The sequence below is a fragment of the Tachypleus tridentatus genome, chromosome 13, assembly GCF_004210375.1.
Source record: "Tachypleus tridentatus isolate NWPU-2018 chromosome 13, ASM421037v1, whole genome shotgun sequence".
In the NCBI taxonomy this organism is placed as follows: Eukaryota; Metazoa; Arthropoda; class Merostomata; order Xiphosura; family Limulidae; genus Tachypleus; species Tachypleus tridentatus.
Genome location: NC_134837.1, coordinates 254,410,062 through 254,437,538, shown reverse-complemented (window position 1 = coordinate 254,437,538; position 27,477 = coordinate 254,410,062). Strand labels below are relative to the sequence as shown.

Here is a 27,477-nt window from a genome sequence, read left to right as displayed (position 1 = left end):
TTCTTTCCTAAACTGAACTTTCTTGATGAGTGCATTAGATTAATTTGGCCAAAACACAGAAGTAAAAAAACTTTATTTTGCAGTAATTTTGAATGAAAGGACATGGGTCATTAGTACTACAGATCATACATGTTGTATAATTTTATCTGAAAAGGTGTGCCATAGAAAATGTTGTGAATAACACAGTGAAGACATCAAAAACAATACCACTGCTTCAAAATGCAGGTTTGCCCTACCACTTAAAAACAGGAAAATTTATTAGTATATTGTATGTGAAATGCACCAGAGTTATCTGTGGTGGACACTCACATATGACAGAAATAACTGTACGAACTGCAATTTATAGGTATCATATCTGAGGAACTGCAGTGTATGTTTTCTGATGATACAATATTTCTGATGTTCTGCTCCTTGTAACCTTCATGCTTTGGCAAGGTAACTTGTAACACACATCATGCATTAATGTAATTAAATACTTCATGCATTTAAGGGTTAATGTTACATTAAGTATTTTTGTAATTAGAGTTTAAACATAATTAGCAGTTTTGTAAATTTGTATAAGGGAAATGCAAATTAATTAACAGTAAAAAAAGAAAAATTGAACAATAATTTTCTAGTGATTTTAAAAATTTGTTCTTAATTTTTAAAATAAACTGCTTATTTCTTTCAAAGGGTGGACCAGGAGCTTCTTCTTGTGGTTATGGAAACTTCATGGAATTGGGACCTTTAGATGTGAACTTAAAACCACGTAACACAACATGGGTAATCTGTGTTTTATCTTCTATGAGCTTAAGTCACTTTTTTTGTCTAATGGTAAACCAAAATTTTAGGAGTCTGTACAACAAGCCTTGTTTAACATTATGCATTTTTTTAAAATTGGCCATCAGTTGAAAAAACATTTCTGAATTTTGATATTGTGTCTCTTTTTTCAAGTTACTTTATCTACTGAAATTTGAAAGATAAAACACTGAAGAAGCATAGATGTTTAAAGCACTTAGGTTAAAGCTACAATATTTGTGACAACACTTTTTATGGAGGATATATATAAAAGTGTCTACTCATGCAGGATGAAATTTTATGATCATCAAATTAAATCAGATGCTCAGTTGTTGGACTTGTTAAATTTACAACAGCATTTGTTTATTGCTCTTACTTAATTATTCAAATTAATTACCTAATCACATGACAAACAACAAATCCTTTTCATTCCATGACCTTACACATCTTTTGAAATTTCCTGTTTTGAGTTGTGATGAATACAGTAAGATTTCTCCTGTACCTGAATAAAATCTATACCTGTTTAGAAGGCACTCTCCTTCATGTACAATAGTCTCCTTTTGCTCCTTGCTCTTTTTCTAGTTACTTTTCCTAAAACTTTATATCCTACTGTTTCCAATTTTATTTGTATATTTTCCCACAATATTATTTATACATTTTGTTTTATTTTATTTGTATTTCTGTTTCAAGTTTATTTATCTTTAAAGTTGTATTTCTATCTCATACCTATATCAATCTTTGGTACCTTCAACTTTTACCTTCTTGTTTTGGTACACCATTTTATTAGTGTTTTGCCATTTTGTTCATGTGTTTTACTAAATTTGAATCAAGCTACCTCTTCTTATGTTTTCTTTCTTCAGAATTGTGTGGACTTGTCCTGCTTGGTTTCACGTGTCAATTTTCCATTTCCTTATGACTAATATTCTTCATTCCAATACTTTATTCGTATGATTTAAACCAGTCTTTAAGGCCTTTTGAATGTGTTATAAGATACCTCTGAGTAAGTTGGACTTTCATGTTTTTTCATATTTCATTTGCATAACTTCTAGATCATAAATGAATATCAAAACTTTTTTTTTTTTAGGGAGAGGTTTGCATTTTATTTGTTATTTTCTCTGTCTTACACACTAACTGTAGTTGAATCATGAATGTATAGTAAATTTAAATAAGTGTGTACCTTTTTCTTTCAGTATATAATTCATTGCAACATCTTGAGGTGATGATATTCATAGTTTTAGTTCTTTACTTTCTCTCATATTGTTTAATTTTGTAGTTTTATTGCCTGGCTTGTGTAAAATATGGCTCATTCACCACTGAAAACAACACATCAGTGAGAAGACATCAAAAAATTTGCATAAGCTTGCCGTTTGCATGAAGCTCCACACTTATCACTTGTGGGCTAAGCCTTGTTAGAATTTTTATAATTTATTTTGTGACAAAAAATTGTGCCTTTCAAATATGCATTTTAAAACATAAGTAATACATAAATCATTAAAATAGAATGTTCAAGAACAACTAATTTGATTGTCTTTTTCTTTTAACTAAAATATAATAGATTGAAAAATTGTTAAATGCTGGTCGTGCTTAGGCACACAAACTCAAGACTTTTATATTTCTTGCCACCAATTTTAAAAGAACTGTAATGAGCTTACAATTGAAAGCACACTCTTTCTATTGCTTATTAACATGTATGTCAAATAAAATGAAATGGTTTTGTAAACTGTCTTGAAAGTCAAGGAGATTGGGAAAATTTATTGATATATCAAAGATGAAGCTAGGAAATTGAAACTGTATGTTTGAACCTTGAAATTGTTTATAGGCTGCATCTAAATAACTTAAATAATGTAGGTGATACACTTGGACTTTTACAAGACGAGAACTAACGAAGCCTTTATTCGAAGTGACAATAAAAATAAATTAGACAATTTTATAATATTCTTTTTTGAAATTTAAAATTTTCAAATTTAGATAATATAAAAAATTTTAATTATAAACAAAAATAGTTGATTCATTTTCTGTTAACCATACATTAATGATGAAGTTCAATTAAATTTTCAATATCTTCGAAACTGTCGTGACATGCACAGCAAAACCCTGGCCATACTTAAAGGTTTAAGTAATGGGCAACTTTGTATCCTTGAGAAAACAACTGCAATCTTCCCAGTGATTGCAATACAATAATTAACTAAATTAACATGTAATTTCTAATCCGTATTTATGTTATCAGGCCCGGCATGGCCAAGTGGTTAAGGCACTCGACTCGTAATTTGAGGAATAGCCCTTGAGTAGCTTTGCACAAAATTTAAACCAAATCAATTTCTGTTGTCAGAAACATCTCATGGGAATTATATAAAATTTATTATATTGCTAGAAAATACGTAAATAATAATTTGCTACTGCTATTAGATTAGAGGTAAGTAAGATAAATTGTAATAATTTACAACACTATTTACACACACTGATTTACTTCTTGATATCTGCCTTACAAGCTTATTTTTAGTCTACTCAGATAGTTTTTTTTAAATCAATATAAGGAATTTTATTGTAGGATTTAACTATAGCCATTAAACACAGGTTGATTATAAAGTTTCATTGTTTGGGGCATCCTTTATCACAAATGGTATGTCACAAGAAGGTGAACTTGAAAGTGTAACATGCAGATGCAAAGGTCACAATGCCATTTCTTCCCGATGCCACATTAGTCACAACATCCATATATGATAGCAACAACATTATGTCTCAACTGGTAGGGTATACATTTGTATCCTTTGAGTCTAGAATTGTGCAAGGCTGGTTGAATATCCTTCTCCTACTACAAACTTAAAGTACTAGATCCACTGCTGTCTGGTTTTGAACCAGAAATGTCAGCTTGCTGTGACTTTCTACAGTCCTACTATCTGATGGGTGTTGGTAATATTTCCAGTGTGTGCAGTTGGTGAAAGACTTTGATATGGAAACTTGTCTTCCCAACAAATTCCCATTTTTAAGTTAAGAGTTATGTCGTCTCCTATCTGACATGGATCAGATATACCATTCCAGATACTGTCCGGTTCTGAATGAGGTCAAACTGTGTCTATGGTCTGTCACAATCTAGTCTCTCAATACCCAGGAGTACCATTTATCAGTTATACACATTCTAGGATTATTTTATGTTTTTCTGTCTTTTATGTTTGTGACACTGTTATATATGAGCAAATAATATACCTAGATCTGATGGGATATATGATGTTTTTCTCTTTTGGTTCTACACCTCCTAGCTTGTCTTTGAGCACTTCCTTAAGGAGGATCTTTCTTGTTTTGGCCCTCCACCAGTTCAGTGTAGGATTCTAAGTATTCTATGAATGGAGTTATGATATTGTAACAGAAGTTGAAAATGTAGTTTCAATGGATACCTATCTCCACACACACTTCCCACCCAACCTCCCTATTCCCGATGATATACTACAGTGTAGGTCCTCTGACCAGTCTTGATGGAATTAATGAGTGCAGATATGAAGAAGGTCCTGGTTATAATAGTAGTGGTGGTGTCATGCTCCTATTGGTTGACAGGTGCAACACAATCATTACCATGTGGATATACAAAAGAGGGAGGTGGAAGGTTAGTGGCATGCATTGAAACTTTGTGCCAGTAAAGAGCAGCATTAATCAAGAAAAGCTATTTTGTGAGAGGAGGTGTCGATTAGAAACACATTAGGGAAATGCTAACCTGCAGCATTTGCACATCTGTGATGTCCTTGACATCATTTCTGTGAAATATCTTCTCCTTGTGTCATACCATTTGTAAGATAGAACACAGTTAACTGCAAAACTTTCTTTATAATTAGCCCATGTATGGTAATACAGTACGATGATCAAACAGTTTGCTGGATGCTGATTAGAAAGAGGTGAGAAACAAAAATCAAGGTTCCCTTCTTTACAAAGAATAAAAGTGACAACATCGTAAGTTACTTCTTAACATTTTACGATGAAAAATATTTCTTGTGAAAATGTATTAGTGAAATTTTTTTTTGGAATATAGCTTTGAAATGTATTAGTTAAATAATAACTTTCATCAGTCCTTTTGATTTTTATTACTGTTGCACAAATACCATTAGCATTTACCAGTTAGATGCTCCTTAGACCTCTAGAAGACTGCAGCACAGAAGCCAAAAGACTGTTTCACTATAGAAGCAGTTAGGAGCAGTCTGTTAATACCAAAATTCTGATGAAACATGACTTTAAAAGCATGGAAGATATTTTATGAAATAACCAGTTTTATAAAACAAACATGATTATACGTAAATCTGTGAATTTTATGCAATTCTTTTTCTTTTCTAAATATAAACTTGACCCTGAGAATGAAGTGGTTGTGTAGGTCAAAATGGTTGTGTTTTATAGGTCAAAAATACAAATGTCCTTTTCATTGATAATCCAGTTGGGACTGGATTTAGTTACGTCAAAAATTTATCAGCTCTTACAAAGAACAACTCTCAGATAGCTGATGACCTCGTGACTCTCATGAAACACTTCTTCCAGAAAATACCAGAATTCCAGGTACATTCCATTGAACTTCCTCGTGTTTTGTTTGTTTCTTCAGTGCTAATGCCATGTTATACCTTTTGAGAATTAGTTATGAAGACCACATTCTTGGATCTTATTTGTTTTCATGGTAAAAGTTATTTTAAAAATATCTTTTAACCCTCAAATTATTGACATGTTTTTATTATGATCATTGTCAGTAGAGTCAGCATATTGCATTATATTGAGTAATTTTAGTTTTAGCCCATTACAACACTCAGTGTAAAGAATTGTATCAAAAACTTAGTTAAAATGAGTCGTTTTTTTTATGTAATTTGTTGGGTTAAATATGCCAGGTATGGTTTGGTATTTTTGTTTAGATTTTTTATGACTCATGTCACTGAGGTCTAATAACAAACAAGTCATAAACTTACCAGCAGTATGGTGTCTTGAGGGCACAGTTTCACCATTGAATTAAAAAATAAATAAAAAATGTGTAGTCGTATTTCCATACTTTAAAAAAATTTCAAGAGTTGAAATGTATTTCATAAAACAAAGTTTTATTTATTTATTTTAGGATGATTCTTAGCACACTTCCAAGAAAAATCATTAGTGTTTGAAAATCTCTTATTTTTTTCTAATCATAATATGATGTTCTTTGAGCCCGCTAGTGCCACAGTGATATGTCTGCAGACTTACAGTTCCAGAAACCTGTTTTCAATTCTCATGGTGGGCAGAGCACAGATATCACATTGTGTTACTTTGTGCTTCATTACAAACATAAACATAATAGCTTCAAAGAAACTAGTAGTAATTTTGTTATAGTAACTTGAATACAATTGTTTTACTGATTTTTGACAATCACACTTTTTCAGTCATGGTTGTCAGGGTGTGACACAGCTCAGCTTTAAGAAGCTATAGGCTACTGATCTAAACATGTCATGAAATCTGTTTTTTGTGTCTTACTGCAAATTGGAGTGAAATGTATTAATGTACTTATATGTATACCTGTCCTTAACTTGTGGATGAAGTTCAGATCTAAAGATTAGATTTTAATGGCACTTATGCAGTAGGTAGTGCATACAAAGATATAGGCCTGACTATCTATTAAAAGTAATTGGTCAAAAGTCACTGATACAGAAAAACCTATCCCAATCTTGTTGGCATAATATCAGAAAGACTGAAAGAATATATTTTAATTAAATGTATACATTAAAGATGCATGGCTGTTTCATTACCACAACTTGTACTTGTTCCATTTATTTGAACTGTAAAAGCAGTAATGCTTTAGTACAGCAGTGATTTGCATAGAAGTTAAATCTAAGTGGCAAAAGCTTACTTTGATGATATGCTGTTAAAAAGAAAGGTGCCTGTGAATAATTACCAATTCATTTTCTTTTGAAGTTGGTGAAAAGCTTGCATTTTCTTTTTAAACTTTATTTGAATTTTAATGTTGACGTACAATAGGAGATACTTTTTGAGATACAGAATGGTGTAGACTTAGATTACTATGCACTTGTCTTTATTAAGGTTGTTTTTGCCTAAAAATCCACTGCATAAGACATTGTTTGCATGAGGCCATAGATCCTGGTGGTTAGATCATTCAACTCTCAATATAAAGGTCACAGATTTGAATCCACACCAACAAATATGCTCACTCTTTAAGTGATGAGAATGTTATAATGTGACAGTCAATCTCACTATCTGTTGGTAAAAGAATAGCCCAAGAATTGGCAGTAGATAGTATTAACTAGCTGCCTTCCATCTAGTCTGTTGCTGCTAAATTAGGGACAGCTAGCACAAATAGCCATTATCAAATTTTGTGTGAAATTCAAAACAAAACAACTGGATAAGTGTTTTCTAAATAGGTTTAAAACTTTCTTCATATATTAAATGAAATTTTCTGATTTATAGTAGAAAATAATAATAATAAACTTGATAAAAAGTTATTTTATTGTGTGGCAGCTATTGTAAACATAGTGAAATTGTATTCCTTGTATAGCAAATCAAATAAACTTAAGCTTCGTGAAATAAAAAACATACAACACATTTAAAATAATGCGAGATGATTTACATATCAATTACTAAAATCAAGAGGTTTTTAAAGGTTTCTTAAGAGAAAACCTATTTCACTGAAACTTACAAAATTTGAAGTCTATGAATCTTACAGATATCAAAAAAATAAGTTGTTATTTACAAAATATATGTAATCTATAGAAATGAAGTTTCAAGTTATTTCATCCATTTTTTTTTCACAATGCACTGTAACAAACCATGCAACTGTTATATTGAACCAAGTTTGATAGTGCATTTAATTTTAGTACTTTAGAGTTTGCAAAGATGAAATTTTTTCAATTAATTGGACCCAATTTCCAGTGCCCTACTACAGAAAAAGTCAGTGATTATAATTTAATGTACTACCATAAATGAGCAAATGCACAATGTGATATCTCAAACACAAAACTTACATTTTATCTGTCACTGGGCTTTATAGTATTTCATAACTAAATACTTGGCAAATGGCATTGTTGTCTTCTGATTTCAGAAATCTCCTCTGTACATCTTCTCAGAGTCTTATGGTGGAAAAATGGCTGCATCTTTTGCCCTAGCACTTTATAAGGTAAATAGTATTAATATAAATATGTTTAATGAGTTTATGAATGATTTACCATTTATTAAAATAAATTTTATTAATAATGTTTTTTGGCACATTGAAACCTGGGACTTCATTATGTGAATATAGATTCTTTTTTGATCTATATATTTGTCTATATTTAATGTTGTTGTTAGTTGTTATTTTTAATCTTATTCTTTAAAAAGTGTAATGCAAGTTAAGAATCCTTCTATATTGTAGAACTACAAATGAAACTAATTCATATTTGAATGTGTTTCTAGTCAGTACTGTACTATTTACCACAAGCAAAAGCATCTATCTCCAGTGACTGGAAAAGTTGAAGTTAATCTACCAATTTAAATTATTTTGTGGACTTTGAGAAAGTTAAATGGGTTGCAATCTTGGATTACATCAGAGCCAAAGCTTTGAGTTACTTGTACTGGACACTGTGAAAAGTAATTGTTGAGCATTTCAGTCATGCTAAGAACTGCTGAATGGTAAATCTACATTTTTATTAAAGTACATCACATTTTGAAATGTGAATGACAGTGTGATTAGTTCTTAAAAATTTAGTGTTGAATGCCTGCTTGAGAAATAAAATTTTCCATCAGTATTATTCATGTCTGTTCTTCTGTCATTTCAAAAGTGAGCATTGGACTTTGCGTGTGCAACTTTTTAAACAGGAGACAGATGAATTCTCAGAGACAATGGTTCGCATTATATTCAAGATTAATGGTACATGTGCATTTAAATGGCTCTTTTATTGTAACTGTATGGATGTGAGCTCAAAAGACGTTAAGTGTTGTCAAAATGTTTATGAAATGAAATTTTAACAAACACGTACTGTAGGCTTAATGTTTTTTAAAGGTTTAGAAGAAGTAAGCACTAAGTCTTAAAGTACTCTCCAAGAATATTTATGTACACGTGAGAAAACTTGCAGCATTCAGAGTATAATTATGTAAAAGAAAAAAAAAATGGTTAGATTAAGTTGAAAGCTTGGATTTATTGTAATTTATGAAAAAGTTGATAGTTGTTATCAAAAAAACATTTTATTAAATCTTTTTTTTTTCCTGAAGCTTTTTTGAGATACTGTGTGAAACCATAAAACACATTTATTGTAATTAAGAATGAGTAATACCAGTGCTTTAGATGTTTGTAAAACATTCGGGTTGTAACTTCTAAATGCTAATAAATAACTATAACTAGATAAACTCTGACATGTACAGTGCATTGTCCATATAGGCAGTGAAGTCTGGAAAGATATCTTGTAATTTTCAAGGAGTTACATTTGGTGATTCTTGGATTTCTCCTATTGATTCTGTAGCAACCTGGGGTCCATATTTGTACACTGTGGTAGGTGCTTTTGAAATTTTAAACATCTGAAACAATATATGTATTTAATTGTGTTAATTTTTTTGGAAACATATTTTTTAATGTAATTTTGAGAAGAACAAAGAGATATTTTACTGTACTCTAAATAGTATGCAATGCATGCATACTTTATTTCATTTATGATAACTCACAAAACCCAATAGTTACATTTAAAACCCAAGTTGAAATATAAAAAAAAAATATTATGAAGGCTGTTATTTTAGTTTGAGATTCTTTGTTAGGGTTAAGGAATGAAGAAAAGTAGTCTTACAGCAAAGCATTTAGTTAGAATGATGCATCAGGAACAAATATTTGACAGTTTTTCTAAAAAGCATTCTATTTGTCATAAATAGTAGCAAAGAAAAAGGAAATAAATTTGGTGTTGAAAACAAATAGTCATTGTTGTGTTGTACAATGTATAGTGATGTGTAACAGCTCTTTGACATAAATTACTATACGCTCTTTGGAAAAAAGTTTGGCCAAAATTCAGTGATGTACAAGTCAATAACACTAGGTTTAGTAGAGATCATAATAGAAATTGAAAGAACTTTTGTGGTTGTATTACAGCATCATATTTTATATAAATGCAAAATAAATAATTGTAATTTGTGTGAAAAATGTTTTTTTAGGAAATTATGTGAGTTACTGCATTAGCCTAATGTCAGCCAGAATAAAGGCTGGTAGTTTGCTAAGATTGTTCATGATGGCTTTCAGGTTTATTTTCTATGTTAATCCTTCTGGAAAACAAATATTTAGAATTTTTTTGCTGTTTGATTTTAGAACTTCTTTAAAACAACTTAAATTTGTAATATTTATACTTTAACAATGAGTTATCACATCTTGTTAAGCCTAAGCCACCTGTCAGTCCTAGTTGAATTCATTTGAAGCATCTGCATGATGTTGAGTCTCAAAACTTAAGTTAAAAAGTTTGGTTGTCTATGAACTAAAACCCCAAACATTTTTATAAATAATGAATGAAATCATGAATATGTATATAAAGAGCTTGTACTATTTGTCTTTTGCTATAAATCTTTATATATATGTATAAAGGTTTATACCTAAAGACAAAGATATAAAGCCCTTATATCAAAAGTTAGGACTGCTTTTATGATGTAGTAGCAGTTTTTTACTATTTCAATTACTGTATTAAAATCCAGTTTGTTTGTATTTTGTGTATGTCAAGAAAAAGTTAAAAGTATTTTCTTCATTCTAACACAGTAATGTGTTTTTATTATAGTAGTGTAGTATCACTGCTAAATATTTTATTTTCATATAAAACAAACTAGTAATGTAGTTTTTTTCTCTGCTGTGTAGAAAAAGAATACTTAGATACATTTTAATATTGTTTTCTCAGTCTATGGTGGACAAGCAAGGACTAGAAGTGATTAATGCTAGTGTACAAGACATCCGTCAGTCCTTAGCCAAAGGTCAGTATGTGAATGCTACAGAGTTATGGGCAAGAACTGAAGATATTGTGGAAAAGGTAAATTTCTATAAGTAAATCAATAGTATCTTGTGCCTGAGAAGGTTTTCATGGGAGGAGGGGAGGTCTTACACTTCTAGGCAAATTTTAATTTGCAGTACTTTTATTAATTGTTTAAATGCTCTACTTTATTTTACATTCAGACAGTAATGTATTGCTTAATTTTGTAAAATATTAGTTATTTAACTCAGCATGTGCAGGTCAAGGCATTTTTCACTCCCTTAGTTAATCACACTTATTAGTTAGAAATAATGAAATAAAATTACATTCACTCAAGGGAAAACTATCAGGAAGATTACATTCCTTCATATGAAGATAGATTTCCTCATGAATCATTTTTTTGTATTTAATTCATGCAATACATTCACTTTCATTTGTCATAACTTAAGGAATGTAGATGGATCGTGCGTTCATGATTGGGGAAGTCAACTACAAAGATGAAATTCAAGCAAAATTAAATTACTTGGAAACATAATCTTTTAATCCCTGCTGATAATTCTAACTCATTAAAACTTTAAAACTACTGGTATTATATTAAAAAAAAAAACAGAATGAAACTCATTAGGCTTAAACAGTAATTATGACTCTGAATGTTTTGTAGTAACTATTTAATAATGCATAAATATAAACTTTTGTTTTGTTAAAAATGTATTGCCACACATTCTAAGACAAGTAACCTGTACTACATATTTATGTGGGAAGTAACAATTATCGGCATGCTTATGTGATAAATTTGATGTCTTCAAATGGTAATGACTGAAGCCTAAATTGGTACAAGTTAGAATACAAATTGATATTAACAACACTTTTTTTAATTATTAAACTTGATAAACAATCAAATAGCAAAATGTAGAAATATATTGGCAAACTAAACGAATTTTTCTCTATGCATACGTGAAAATGGATAAAGAAGGTTAACGTTAAGTGGTTATTAAAATGGACTTTACTACAATGACAGATCAGTAATCAATCAAGACAGTGAATTCTCAGGTTTAGTGACTACTATCTTTTGAAGTAACTACAGGCTGCAAAAGATGCTGATTTTATGATGGAAGAAGTAGGAATTTTTCAGTGAGTGGTGAATTATTTTGTCATGTGTGAGAAATAACAAAAACTGTCTCCCCAACTAGCAAGAGAGCTAAACATCTAAGCAGGAACAAAAGTCACTTTGCTTGAAAGACTTGGGATCACCTGATGTATAAGGGAAGGAGGATGTATTTTATTGGTTGAAATGCTAAGTACATCTTAACATCTTTGTGTTAGATTTAGGTTTGTACTCTACGTATTTTAAACGCTGAAGTTATATATAAAATTAATATACCCTGTGTGTCAAGTTTTATCAACTCAAAAATATTATATCTAACAAACTTTAATTCTTCACTTATTACATATAAACTAACAAAAACATTGGATTGTATTTTTTAAAATAGGAAATAACATTATGTTGTTGTTAAAGTGTAATTAACAACGTATGTCACTTTTCAGTACACCAATGGAATTGACTGGTATAACATATTATCCAATGTGGGTGAACAATCGAAACCTGTGGTTGGAAGTCTTCCTCCAAACCATATACTGCGTAAGTAAACAGAATGCAATACCGTCTTGTGTAAAGCAGATACATTTAACTCATATAACTCATTATGTATTGTGTTATGCTTTATTTCTTAAAATGAGAGGAATCATAAAAGCCAAAATGCATTTATCCAAATACAATAGTTCAATTGCTGTCTGCCCATTATTATTTTAGATGCAAGGGCCATGAATCCTTATAAGAGTAGTGAGTGTTGGTACTGTAAGTGTAAGGTAAAGATATGGGTTGGAATCACCTAGTCCTATAGCTAAGTGCATGAAATGTGTCTTGAAAGTAAAACCATTGATTGTTAAACTTAAATCATTTCTGAATTTAGCTTTTTTTTGTTTTATGACCAACATTTTAAATAAAAACAAACAAACCTCTTTAATCAATGGGAACTCTAAATTAAGAAATTAACAAATATTTTTCCAGCTCTGTTATTTATACATTTTATACTTTCAGTAAAAAAACCTAACAACAATATTAGGTTATACTTTTGTTGCTAAGCAACATGACATAAAAGGCATTGTTGAAACATAATGTTAACAAAATGCATTGGCTTTACTGTATATTAGAAATTACATTTTAAAATACCATGACTTATTTTAACCTTTAGAGATGTTACGAACAATCTAACATCGGCAGATAAACCACCTTGTTAAACTTTTCTGGGCTTTATTGTGTCATTGATTTTTCTAAACACTGCTGGAAGAGAATGAATTCATTTTCTGTTTACTATCAGTGATAATGTTTATTAACTGTTGTGCATCATAGTGCCTTTAATAAATGATTTTTCTGGTAATTTCACTTAAGGATGAAACAGAAAGCCAAAACCTTTGGAAGACACACTGTATTTTCAATGTAAAATAATTATAAAAAAAAATCAAATACAGAGATGAACTACATGTTGTAGTCTTTTTATGTTTATTAACTTAACAACAAGCTAACAGAAAATAACTAACTAGCAGTTGCGAATCCAGCATTTAGTTATTGATAAAATTTAAAGAGCCTCGGAAAACTGCTAAGTCCTGTAAACCGAAAAGTGTGGTAACTGTGAATTCACATAATGTCAGTTAGATGTGTAATTATTTCGAATACTTATTAAAATATATTTCAACTGGTTCCTGAAAAAGTCTGTTGTAGAATACAGAAGATTTTCAGCAGTTAATAACGTTTTAATGCATTTGAAAATTAATAGAATTAAAATTGACAAATATTTATATTATACCTGTTTTATGACTATTATTATAAATTACTGAAGTTTGTATTAATGAAAATGTATATCTGTACCTAAATTGGGTTCTCATAATTCTAATTGTACTAGCACTTTGTATTTCTGTGTTAGATCTAATCATGTAAAATTATAATTTAGTTAAATAATTAAAACCCTATGTGTGGCTTCTTTACATCAAACAATGAAATAAGATAATACAATAAATAACAACAATGTTCTCTTGAAACTTATACTTTGGAATTATTGTTATTTTTGTAAATAGTTTTATCATAATAATCCTGCAACATAACTACTGCTCTGTAAACTAGTTTTTATTACAAAATATATTAAATGTGTTTTACAGTAAGTTGAATCATCTAACTCTACAAAAGTCTTGCTGAGGTTTCATTTTAAGAGGTTTTTCAAGTGGTGCAGCCTACAGTCATCAACTTTCTAATAATCTGTGTAAACAAAAAATTGTTTGTCTTTTTTACCTTGTAGATATATCCTGAATATTCTTTATATCTTTATTATTACTAGACAAATCCTACATGCGACATGTGGGTAATTTTAACGGCGACCCTTTATTCGAGTTGATGAATGGAAAAATCAAAGAAACACTTCGTGTAATCCCAAAGAATGTAACGTGGGGAGGTATTAATTTTTGTTTTTCCTTTTTTTTTAAATCTCTTAAACTACTAATTGCTTTTATACCAGTCTGATCCACATACTGTATTGTATTGGGTAGTTTTATGTTTGTTTGTTACAACATTCATTGTAGAAAAAACAAAAAACGATGAAATTCTTGAAATCACCCGTTTTTGATGTAAAATATGTAGAGAACTAATCAGTAATTAGTAAGAGAACTGTAACCAACTTTGTTGGTTACAACATGATGCATTTTAAAAAACGTGTTTAAAATTCATGTAAGGTCCACATAAACCCTCCATCAGTAATTCAATACTGAAGAAAGGCCCAGCATGGCCAGGTGGTTCAAGGCATTCGACTCATAATCTGAGAATCATGGGTTCGAATCCCTGTCACACCGAACATGCTTGCCCTTTCAGCTAAGTTAGAGATAGCTAGCATAGATAACCCTTGTGTAGCTTTGTGCAAAATTCAAAACAAACAATACTGAAGAAAGCATTCAAAAATTATAAGAAATCTTTAGTTTTATAGAGTCACACAAGTTTTTCTCATCAAACAGTATCATTTATTGCTTTTAATTATTTGTTTTTAATTTTATCCACTGTTTTATTGAATGTTAAATTGTTTTATGCATGTCCATCACTGCTAACAAAAAATTACAAAACCCTACAGCTGGAATGCTTTCGAATAGTAGACTGTTTACTTACTGCTGACGAAAAAAAAAGTTTACTTTTTTTGAACAAGCTTGTGTTATGGAGTTTTGTATTTTATCTTAAAATGGTTTTTTTGAAGATGTATGTTTTTCTAATATCAGGAATGAATATACTTGCAAGTAGTTAAAATGTGAAGAACTCCTAACCCAGCATCCAAAATTATCCAAATATGTTTTCGTGACTTGATTTACGTGGAGCTTATATTATTATAGTGTGTATTGATTGCCACTACAAAGACCAAAACCAGAAAAAAAAAACAAACGGTATTTTCAATCAAATATCTCGTGAACCTCTTTTGCGTTAGATATAGGTCTTATATTTTCTACATGCAATATTCCAAATAGCTAATAAGAAGCTAACATACCATCTAATGTTTTTGTTACAAGCATTCGACATTTTTGGTAAAATACAAATGAAGGCATAATTGTACTTAAATCTTTCAACACAAGCTCGGTCAATTTGACCAACCATGTGACCATTCTTTGACCTCATTTAAAGTCCTTAATACTTCTCTTTTTTTTTTGTGTAATGTATACATCTTCACAAAATTTTGCAGTCTTTCAGCTAATATTATATCTTTAATATGCAAAAAAAAACATTTTTACTGTGGTATTTTTAATAAAATAAAGATTTGTCCATGCATATATTGAGTATTTGTTTCAAATGGTCTGTGTGAAAAGCAATTTTCGTGTTAAGATTTTGGTACTTTTTCTCAACTAAAAACTCTCAAATTTCATTTGTATAATTCATAAAACCTCTCCAATTCATTTCAAATGTTCTTTTTAGTAAAACTTGTATTTTATCTTTTATTCTCTCTACCCTAACTGAAAACAGAACTGGTCAATTTGACTGACTTCATAAGAAAAAAAAAAAATTTAATTGCCTGTTTTTTCAAACCAAACTAAATTAAACTAAATTCATTTATCATTAAGTAGTTTTGAACTCATGACTGTATAAATATATTTATAATTAAATTTTATTGTTTCATGAATTATTGCCCTTTTAAACCATGTGTAACAACTCTCTGCACCATTATAAGTTGTAAATCAACTGGAGAATATGCCTCATGTCACATTTTTATTACATTAATATCCTTTATTTTACCTAATAAATCTTAACTAACCTAAAAAGATCCCCATTTTTATGTTTTAGTTATTTATAATGATAAATAAGGAATACAGAATAAAAAGAGGCCTGGCATTGCCAAGCGTGTTAATGCGTGCGACTCGTAATCTGAGGGTCGCGGGTTCACATCCCCGTTGCGCCAAACATGCTCGCCCTTTCAGCCGTGAGGGCGTTGTTATGTGATGGTCAATCCATTGGTAAAAGAGTAGTCCAAGAGTTGGCGGTGGGTGGTGATGACTAGCTGCCTTCCCTCTAGTCTTACACTGCTAAATTAGGGACAGCTAGAACAGATAGCCCTCGAGTAGCTTTGTGTGAAATTAAAAAAACAAAAAACAAACAGAAGAACTTACCCAACCTTCTTTTTTTCTTGTTGAGTACATTTAAGCCTATTTTTTTTTTATACTAATACAGTGGTATACACAAAATATTTTTTATTTAATTAAACAATGCACCAGATAACATGCAGAAAGTAGACAATTTCCCCTACCTCTCAGTTTTTCTATGATACAAGAGCTATTACAAAGTCATCAAGTTTTCCACTGGAACATTGCATGTATGCTGAATGAAACTGATTATTATTTGTTCAGAACACAGCATTATGCAATATGTCATTTAATAGATGAAAACCTTGGCTTTCTATTGGTTATATTTAATATATTATTAAATGTAAGAGAACTATGAACACGTCCCAAGAGAGGGAGGATGTGACATGTGGGTGTGGCAGGAAGGGTTTGATTTTTCATTGATAACTATATAATCAAGCAAAATTGAAGGCTATAAAATTGTGGTTTGTCTGAGCAATAACAACTCCTCAATGAGTACTTTATGTTTAATTGTTTACTCTTTTATGGGGTGGTGGAAAAATAGAGAAAATATGTCACGTGCGTCATACTAGGGAGAATTCAGAAATTTTTTTAATATTTCCTTGTTGAGTTTGGAACTTAAAATGTATATACCATTAAAATATGGATTGCTAGCTAATATTTTATGCTTTTCTAATTGGTATAACGTAAAAGAAAAGTAGTTTATTAAAAGTTTGAATGTAAGAAACTTTGTTATGTAGAGTAAAGGTTACTGGACTGAAAACATTGAACATATTATGTTTAATAAACTATTTCACAGGTCAGTCAGGGGATGTATTTGATGCCTTAAAAGGAGATTTCATGAAACCTGTCACTGCCATTGGTGAGAAGTTTTAAAATGTTATATTTTTTCCACAAAAACCATGACATTATAAATAATATACCAGATAAAAACAAAATTAATATTTGTCAAAGAAATTGAAAGCTATTTGAGCACCCACAAATGTAATTTCCTCAGGAAGGAAACTTAAAAAGTGCTTGGAAGCCTGTGGGTTTAAATGAATTTCAATATTTAAGTGCAATGTATAAGTTGACTGCAAGAAATCTCATTTTAACCTCATTATATATATTCACATCTGGAAATTAACTGCAAGTTATATAGCTAAACTATATAAATAGCTCTAGAATAAATACTAGAATGAACATATACTGGGCCAATTATTTTATACACAAATTGATGATGTATACAACATTTGTGGCCATATCAGTGGTACAGAATGTATCAGAACTATGTTATGAAAACTTTATGCAACAGTCTTTTCAATGGAAAACATTCTTACACTTGGATTGTAAATATGTGTACAGAGTGGGAATTTAAAATATCCAAACTCAGATACTGCTTGCACTTAATAACATTGGAAATCAAAAGAACCAGGACCATTCAGAAAAAGAATTGCAACAAGTTGTATCCAAAGCATGGTATAAAAAATGCAGCATCTTGTAACAGATGGGACTCCATAAACACAAAAGACAGCAACTACCAAAATATCTCGCACAACAGAATACAACATAATCGAGGATCGCACGGTATGGATTCACAAAAACCATCCACATGTCACAAGCAGCAGTAATAAAAAAGGATCTCTGTCTAATAAAGTAATACAGGTTGCTTCTACAACATATCTATTCAGCCATCACATACCTCAAATAACTGGTGAATGAAATAAGTATTCATGCTATTCCATACAAAGGCATACCAGTCAAGTCACCAGAAGCAGCACCCATGGATTTCTGTGCAATCAAACCTCTGAACCAGGTGCTCAAAAACTCTTGTCATCATCCACCAGGTGCATTATGGAAAGCCTTCAGAGAGAAGTGGTATGATTTGGATGTGACATCATTTTGATGGAGTTTTTTGCAATGGAAAATATGCTGCAGAGTTATCATCAAAGTGTATAGTCATCAAATGGAGAATGACAACATGGTCTGAAATGACACAGGGAGGCTCCAAAGCTATTTTAATACAATATAACTTAATCTCTTGTAGCAGGTATTTGTAGAATAGTTATTGATTAGTTTTTTTGCAATAAAATTTTAAAATAAATGGTTTTAATATGTTTTAAAACAGTTTCAATACCTGTTACTGTTTCACGTTGCTGTAGAAATACCAAGCTCGTGTAATTGGTACATAAAAGTACTTTTTCTAGCTTTCATTTATAAGATGACTTGCTATCTTAAAATGATACACTGTTAAAGCCATGTAAGTTTGCCTCTTGGGCAGAAATATAATCTTTGTTCACAAAATATTCAGCTACAGCTCTTTTTTGTGGAACTCTTTGTCAGCATGTTCTAAACAATATTTTCATAAGTAATTGGGTAAGAAGAAAAAAAAATTCCATCATTATGCCATCAAAACATCAACATGCACCTGAGATCCAGCTTATCAACTCTGGAAAAACTAACAAATTTTATCAAGATGATTCACATCATTACAATATAATCTACAAAGGTGCAATTGAAAACTTCTTATAATGAAATACTTGTCTGTTTTGTTGTCCTATTCTAGTGGACATTCTGCTAAACACCACAGATTTGAAAGTTGTCGTATACAATGGTCAGTTGGATCTGATTGTGGATGCTCCAGGTGAGTGTTAATAAATTATGAATCCTTTAAAACATTTTCCAGTTTTAAATATGTTTAGAGACAGCATCGTTGTTGTTATTTGGTTTGTTTTTTTTTTCAAATAAAAATTATATTTGAAAGTTGTATGCGACTCTCATGTACAAAGTTATAAGCTAGTTTTTATGGATGTTTTGGATAAGTTTCACTAAAATATTTAATTGTAATATGGTTTATGGTTGCTGAACGTGTTTAGCAGAGCTCAGTTCTCTAGGTTAACAGTATTTGTTAATGCTATTTATTTCTGAAGATATGGGAAATAAATACTGTTGAACATTATGCGTCATTTGGTCACTTTGGAACTCTCACAGCATACCAATCAACCCTTCATAGTTCAATAAATGTATACTTGATATGTGAAGTTCAATGACTTCAGAAATTATGTAAACAGATAGTTGTAGTCTTGGTTCATCCTCTCATCTGTGATTGACAGAAAGAACTCTTTATTGCTTATTTTACTTGCACGCAAAAATAAAACATATTCAAAATCTTTCTTTGTCTTTCAATCCCACACTAAAATGACACATTCTCAACATTTAAATGTTTTGAGTGTTACTACTGCAATCTTTGACCAAACAGAATCAGGTTAATTCATTTTCTTGATTTTGCTCATGGCATATCACATGATAACCAAAAATTTGCCTGTTAGTTTATTTTAAAGATGGGCTTAAATCTGAAAATGTCAATGGTTAACAAGGGACAAAGTTTAATTTTCAAAAAATTCTGGTAAGAATGTCAGAAAAATAACTAGCAGTGATAAAGGAAAAACTGAGATAATTCATTAAAAAAATCCATTCTCCAAGAAAATATTTATCCACAATATGCAACAAAATTAGAAAGCATGCTTCACAGAGTTGCTCTATAATTTTTATACATGGATCCACTAAAAAAATATATATATATATATTAAATCATAAACTAATTTTGGCTAATTTACTTTAAAAGTTAAGAGTGACATTTGTCACATAGATATTATAAAAAAAAAAAAAGGAAGTTATACCAGAGAACTTCTAATCTTCAAAACTTTTTCAGAGGACAATGTTGTATGGCACAGTATTGTACTCAAAATATTTTATGATTTTTTTTCCTTCATCCCACAAGCTTATCAGTTGTGGGTTTGTGACTATGAAAGTTTGGGTTTGATTTCTCCAGTGGGGACAGCAAGAGAGTCTATTGTGCAGCTTTGCAGTGAAAACAAATAAATGTAAATGTTATTGATTTTTATGTTTCATATGTGCATATTTAATATACATATATTAGTGAAAATTAGTATATTTTGATAAAGTAAACAAAATCACAAGGAAGGACTGTGTTAAAAACAACAAATCCAAACTTCTGACTAATTATATTAATTTGCTAAAATTTAAAAAACAAACCAAAACAAAAATAAATCGAACAAAAAACACTGCATTAATTGTCTGTGATGACGAGAAAAACCACTTATAGAGAAAATTATATATGTAAAAATGGTTGGTATGGGTGGGGAAAGCACTAATATAGGAGCAAACAAAACAACATTTCGACCTTCTTTGGTCATCGATGACCGAAGAAGATTGAAACATTGTTCACTCCTTTATTAGTGCTTTCTCTGCCCATTCTAGCTGTTTTCAAATATATGATTTACTGCATTAATTGAAAAGATCCCAGGGTACAAATTTTTATGTGGGATTATAAAATGTATCCTAGCTTTTTGTTTATTATTGTATCAGCTTATGTTTTAAGTTATAACAAACTAATATATATATATACACACTAATTGTAATTAATTATTTTTACAAATTGTACCATACAGTGTGTAATTTGATTTCCTAGCTTACTTTACAAGGTAAAAGTTTATTATCCCAAACTAAGTAATCAAATTATGAGGATAACTAAGCCTGTAATATAATTAAAAGATTAACATTCAATTCATAATCATTGCTTGACAAGGTACATCACAGTGGATTGACAGTCTCAAATGGCCAGGTATAAGTGGTTTCAAGAAAGCTGAGCGTACTCCGATCATTTTGAAAGACCAATACACGGGAGGTTTTGTCAAGTCCTTCAAGAACTTCCACTTTTTCCAAATATTAAAGGCAGGTCACATGGTGAGTTTTCTGATGAGGGTTATTGCTTATGATAAAACTTTTAAAACATTTCAAATGATTAATAATTCATTTGTTTCAATTATCAGTTAGTGTGTGTGTGTGTGTAATAGAAGAGAACATTTTATTGTTCACTGTTGAATGTTTGGTTTGACCTATTTGTCATCAGAAGAAGGACAGTAAAGTTCAACTTCTGGAAATTAAGACCTAATAGGCCTAACAAAAATGTTCTAATTTCACTTTCCCTATCCCTGTCTGTAACTATTGTTACATTATAGATTAAACGTATAGTGTTGTGTATTATCTTTAAAATATATTGTTCTTCACAACTCAGACTATTAGAATTGCATGAAATGTTGTCTCAGTTCTTTGAGTATTTAACACACCTTGTTGAAAACCACATAAAGTATATGACTTATAAAAACATTACATATTTCCTTGGGTCTTTACTAACTGCTTGAAGTGATTTCATATTTTTTTTAATATCATGATTGCTCTAAAATCCACAGTGTCGATTACTTCAAATTGTATCACAAAGTCAACTAAATGTTATTTATTGCTACTGAAATCACAGTGTACCAAAAAAAGACTTTCAATCCCGAGTCAAAAATAGCTTTACATGAATCGTGTTCATAATTTCTTTGGTTATACAAAAGTTCAACTGCGTGTGATTCTCTGTATGAAATCATGGTAGAGTACCTTCTAAGCTTTTGCCATAAAAATAACTCTCTTTTTCAATCAGTAGCTATTTTCAGTATAACTGTTATACAGAGTAGACCACAGGAAGAACTGTGCAAACTTTGTATTTGACACCCCTATCTCTGTAAAATTGTTAAGAACTGTTAATTACAGTGTTAATTTTGATGCCCTTTGTGTTGAGCACCTTATGCAGAACCAGACTTCACATTCACAAATTCTCAGCCTTGCTACTATAACATGAAAGCATGTGAAATATGAATCCTTAGCAGTATAACAAATAATAGATGCTTAAAATACAGTGAATACTTTAAAAAATGCTGAATTTAAGGATGCCAACAGGCTGTTTAACAAAAGTCCAAATTACAGTTTATAACTTGTTCTAGTTGAAATATATGACATAGTTAGCTCTTAACATGGATTAACCATGCAAATGAAATTAAAGTATGGTGAAGAACCCACTATACTAAGAGTCTAACTGGCAAGAATAGTGGAGTGAACAGACAACATACTAAACATTTACAAAACATACATTAGACCAGTAAGTTTATTAGAAAATTGTTCAATTTTTTAAAATGTTAGTTGTTAGAACAGACTTGCAGATATTTGATGTGTCCTTGAATATACAACTTGTAAAAGACGCCGAGATTTCAACTGAGTTTGTGGAATGATTCACACTGTGACATTTATACAACATATTTTAAGAGCAGTGTTTCTTATTGCAGTCCCAGAATTATAATATTTTCTTCATGACTTATTCAAATAGAATTATTGAACTAAAAAGTAGAAAATTATTTATTTTCATAAAATAGGAAAACATTGAAGTTGATTATGTTACATTAAAATAATTTTGGAATCACCTTGCTACTATTATTTCCAAAGCATACCACTCCCTGCATGCTCCAAGTTCATCCATATTTCTTTATTTTCCAGTACTAATAACTACAAGGGATGTTTCCATTTTGGAAATTCTAAAACCCTGATATGAACATCCCTTTCCAAAGTGATCAGACTGGTGCATCACACAACCTTTGTGCTACCATACAAGGGTAAAACATAGCCCTGATAACTTCCAACACAAATTTATATTGCTGTAGTTGTTAGGTAACTTTCTCATGTGCATATTCAAAATGGTATTAAATAATTTGAAGTTTCAAGATACACACATTTTTAGACACTTTACAAAATATACATGATTTTTGTAAGAAATCAAAACATTCCTTTAATAGCCAAAAGAATTATTACTGAAGCTGACAGTAAGGTTTTTTGTATGTTTGAGGACATTTAAGAAAAACTTGCATAATAATGTTTCTGTAACCTGTAACTATTACTTTAAAATACCAAATATAGGTATGTATTTATTCTCAACTTTATTAGGTACCAGCTGACGCTGGGGAAGCAGCTTTGAAGATGCTTACTATGATAACAAGGAACAAATAAAATATATCAGAATTCATTGTATGAGAAGGACTAGACTTATGTCTATGAAGAATGAGAAGTTATACTTAGGACTACATCTTTTTTTTTGTCCCTACTTAAAATGATTGTTGTTTTATAAATATTTTTTGTCTTGTGTTACTTTGGTATATACCAAAGAAAGAACATAAAAAGAGCTTAAACCAATGTTTTAAATGTGTAGAAGTAAACGTATTGTTGCCAAAGATTGTATAATTATATATCAGTGTGATTTTTCTTTTCATTACTTGTATTTTAAACATAGGGTTACAGTATTTATATGAAAACTGTTTTCTTTCTTTATGGTGCTTGAGAATTATCTGAAATATAAACTTACAAAACACTTATTTAAGCACAATTTTTCTTAATGTGATTTGTACTAAAGGCTTTAGAAAATTTGAATATATTATAAAGATAATGACAGCGGTATAGTGTAATTAGCATCAAATATCTGAGTTGTAAATTTTAATTAACTATTTATAAGCTTCTTGTATGTTTTCAGTGAAATAAGAAGGAGTTTTGATTACATACAAAAGTTATTTTAAGAGTAGTTGTGTATTATCCCAAACAGTATATAAAAAGTTTAAAAGATTTAAAGAAATGTTCTTCAGAAAATGTATTTATATCTTTGAACATCTGTTTTTTTTAAAAGAATTAAAACTTATTAGGGTATATTTTTTATAATAATTTCAAATTAATTGCATGTTATTTCTATAAACATCATTCAAAATGTTTGAATGCTGAAATTTCTTATGAAAATGTATCAGAAGAAAGTTAATAAAAAAGTGGCTTCTAGAAATACTGCCACGTAATATTAAGATTTCCTGTCTCACCTGAAGTTCTTGCTGTGCTTTGGTTCCCTTCTGTGGACTCGGCAGATAGCCCAACGTGGCTTTACTGTAAGTAAACATAAACGTTTCTTGCCTTGCACAGTTTAAGAACACACATTGCTTTGTTACTTCACAATTTTAAGGCATGTTTTTATGATGTAACTGTACTTTAACGTTTCCAAATGATGTTACTATTTATTTATTATTTTACTCTAAAATGTACTTTCAGTTTTTTTATGTGAAAGGTATGTTACTTCCTTGAATGATAAAATATAATCTCAATTGGTAAAATTATGAAAGAAAAAATTGCACATTTAAAGGCAAGGTTAATAAAACGCTGATACAATTCAGAAGAATCCTGACATATAAATGTCACTGAAACAACATAAATGGTAGAGAAAAACACAGGATGCCAAGACAAATGTTCATCTCCCATAAACCATCAATATATATGTGGCCCAGCATGGCAAGGTGGTTAAGGCAGATGACTCGTAATCCGAGAGTTGCGGGCTCGCATCCTCATCGCGCCAAACATGCTCACCCTTTCAGCCATGGAGGCATTATAATGTAACAGTCAATCCCATTATTCATTGGTAAAAGAGTAGCTCAAGGGTTGGCAGTGGGTGGTGATGACTAGCTAGCTGCCTTCTTTCTAGTTTTACTGTTAAATAAGAATGGCTAGCACAGATAGCCCTCATGTAGCTTTGTGCAAACTTCAAAACAAACCAATATTTATATATATTGTTTCTGCATAGGATTGTTATGAAGTGTAAACAATTCAACAAGGAGTTACAACTAATACATTCTTCTTCCAAGTAACACTTCAAAAAGTTCATAAAATATTCATGTTGATAGTCAATGAAACTATTTATCATTTCATTGTAAGAAGAATTACAATTATCTGAATACAGGATTACAATTACATGCAAAAGTTACTTCACTAAACAGAGAGGGCTGTTCATGATTCTCTCAGTAACTTGCTGAAAAACCAAGTTACAGATACCATCACTATAACGGTTAAGAATTACAATTATCTGAATACGGGATTACAATTACATGCAAAAGTTACTTCACTAAACAGATAAAGCTGTTCATGATTCTCTCAGTAACTTGCTGAAAAACCAAGTTACAGATACCATCAATATAACGGTTAAGATGAACACCCAGTATTGATATTACAGGAGAAAATAACAAACAACAAAGATACCCATCTCATTAAATAATGTATTCTAATCTTTGTAAATAGAAACATAAATATATACATAATTAGGTATGTTAATTTTCAGTTTTTTGTTTTTTTTTATACACATGTGTAACTTGATCTAATGCAGAAGTTAAAATGTTTATGTTCCAGGGAAAACCTGCTTATTAAAATTAAATTTCAAAGACTCACCTTCAACAAACTAAAATATTCAAGTTTAATTCCTTTTTAAACTGTCTATAGTTAACTATATTTTCCAAATCCAAAAAAATATTAGCTAATAAGGAATATTTTATTAAGTTATTACAATTTCTAACAGGCAAATTTTCTTCATAAACCATGAATCATATAATGATTTCTTGAAGTATTTATATCCAATGAGGTTTTAACATTATACAGAGAAAAAGCTCCAATATATTTGTAAAATTTTAAGCGTTCTATACGTGGACAGTAAAGTAATGAAACATACCAAGAGAAGTCATTTTGCAAGGTTTGAATCTAATGAGCTAAGTTTGACAATCTGTATAAACGATTTTTGCAGCATATCGGTCTCGTGAAAGTATAACACTTTATATATCTCTTCCTACACATTTATAAGAAGGTACAAGATTATATTTATTATTATTTTGTTGGTAAATATCCAATAAATTATAATTTGTAATACTTCTGTAAACATTCGGTAATTCTAAAATAATCCATGTGAAAGGCTTGGACATACAATTGTCAAAAGTTGGAGAAATCATTACTGGAGACTGTACAAACTGAAAACAATACCTCCTGTTCAACTTGTTTGTTTTTGAAATTTGCGCAAAGCTACACGAAGGCTATCTGCGCTAGCCGTCTCTAATTTAGCTGTGTAAGACTAGAGGGAAGGTAGCTAGTCATTATCGCCAACTCATGGACTACGTTTTTACCAACGAATAGTGTGATTAACCGTAACATTATCACGCCCTTACGGCAGAAGGCACGAGCATGTTTGGTATGACGGAGATTCGAACCCGTGACTCTCAGAGTGACTTAACCGCCTGGCCATGTCGGGCCGTTCTACGTGCAGATATGGTAATTATGAAACCATTACTTTGTTCAGTATTTGCATGTATGGCATAAGTCATCAATGCCATTAATTTATCTTCCATCATAACGTTTGATAAATGTTAACAGTAATTTTAACGAATGTCTTTCTTATCTTATATTTTAAGTTCAGATAAAAACTTGTGTTTCTTATTTTCAAATAAAGCATTTTATCTGACTGACTGATGGCCTTTATTGTTATTTAAAAAACAAAACATTCTTTGATTATCTCCAAAATTAACTTTCCAAAACTCCACATCTGATTTTGTCTATGCCACACAAACTGTTTTCCATTTTTTAAAAATACTTATTGAACTAATACAAACGAAAGCAGTACATAACAAAGATAATAGTGAATATTTATTCAATGTTGATTGAACGTTCCTATCTCACATAAATTATATTCACGTCAAATTTCTAACTGGCGCATACAAAAGGGATAGAAACTTTAAAAGGCACAGCCTAACATAAATGTACATACTCGAAACATGAAAAAAAACGAACTAATATTTATCATGGTTTGTGAAGGGTTAGATCACACTCGATAATTGCAATTATCTTCAGGATAAATACATGTACTATTTCCTTAATAACAGAAACTCAACTGATGATTGATTGATACATTCTGTTACACCAAAAGCAAAACGAAACGTACAGTACAATCTTAAGTTACGTAAACTTTCCATATGACACTTCACAATTTCACAGACACTTTATTCCTACCTACGTAAAACCGACTCACGCACACCACAAATATACGGCATCGCCAAACCTCATAAACTAGATTGTCCATTACGACCAATAATGTCCACGTATGAATCGTTTAATTACAATCTTGGTAAATACATAGCATGGGCATTCTCCAAATATGTAACATCAGCCAGCTCATTCATCAAAGACTCTTTTAATTTCAAGTCTAATCTAAATCAACTTAATCATAAAGCCTTAATGGCCAGTTTCGATGTTATATCTCTCTTTACAGAAGTTCCAACTACTGAAGCCTGCAAGATAGCCTTAGAACTGTATATCCGAGACCCTAATCCAACTATAGACATTCCCAGCAACCCTCAAAGAATTCACCACGATAAAGACAAACTTCATGTTCAACAACCACAACTATATACAAACAAATGGCCTAAGC

At 30.6% G+C, this 27,477-nt stretch overlaps 1 protein-coding gene across 1 annotated transcript in view; it reads left to right on the top strand.

The window, feature by feature from the left end:
• Window positions 1-24,054, top strand: part of LOC143239791 (retinoid-inducible serine carboxypeptidase-like) — a 36,911-nt gene extending 12,857 nt beyond the window's left edge. Inside the window, exons 3-13 of the mRNA XM_076481305.1 lie at window positions 673-762; window positions 5,155-5,310; window positions 7,820-7,894; window positions 9,131-9,241; window positions 10,614-10,742; window positions 12,228-12,321; window positions 14,072-14,185; window positions 17,140-17,202; window positions 18,886-18,963; window positions 20,929-21,086; window positions 23,157-24,054. Of these exons, the coding sequence (XP_076337420.1) occupies window positions 673-762; window positions 5,155-5,310; window positions 7,820-7,894; window positions 9,131-9,241; window positions 10,614-10,742; window positions 12,228-12,321; window positions 14,072-14,185; window positions 17,140-17,202; window positions 18,886-18,963; window positions 20,929-21,086; window positions 23,157-23,219 (1,131 nt within the window). The 3' untranslated portion in view covers window positions 23,220-24,054. The remainder of the gene's footprint in view (window positions 1-672; window positions 763-5,154; window positions 5,311-7,819; window positions 7,895-9,130; window positions 9,242-10,613; window positions 10,743-12,227; window positions 12,322-14,071; window positions 14,186-17,139; window positions 17,203-18,885; window positions 18,964-20,928; window positions 21,087-23,156) is intronic.
• Window positions 24,055-27,477: the final 3,423 nt, after the last annotated feature.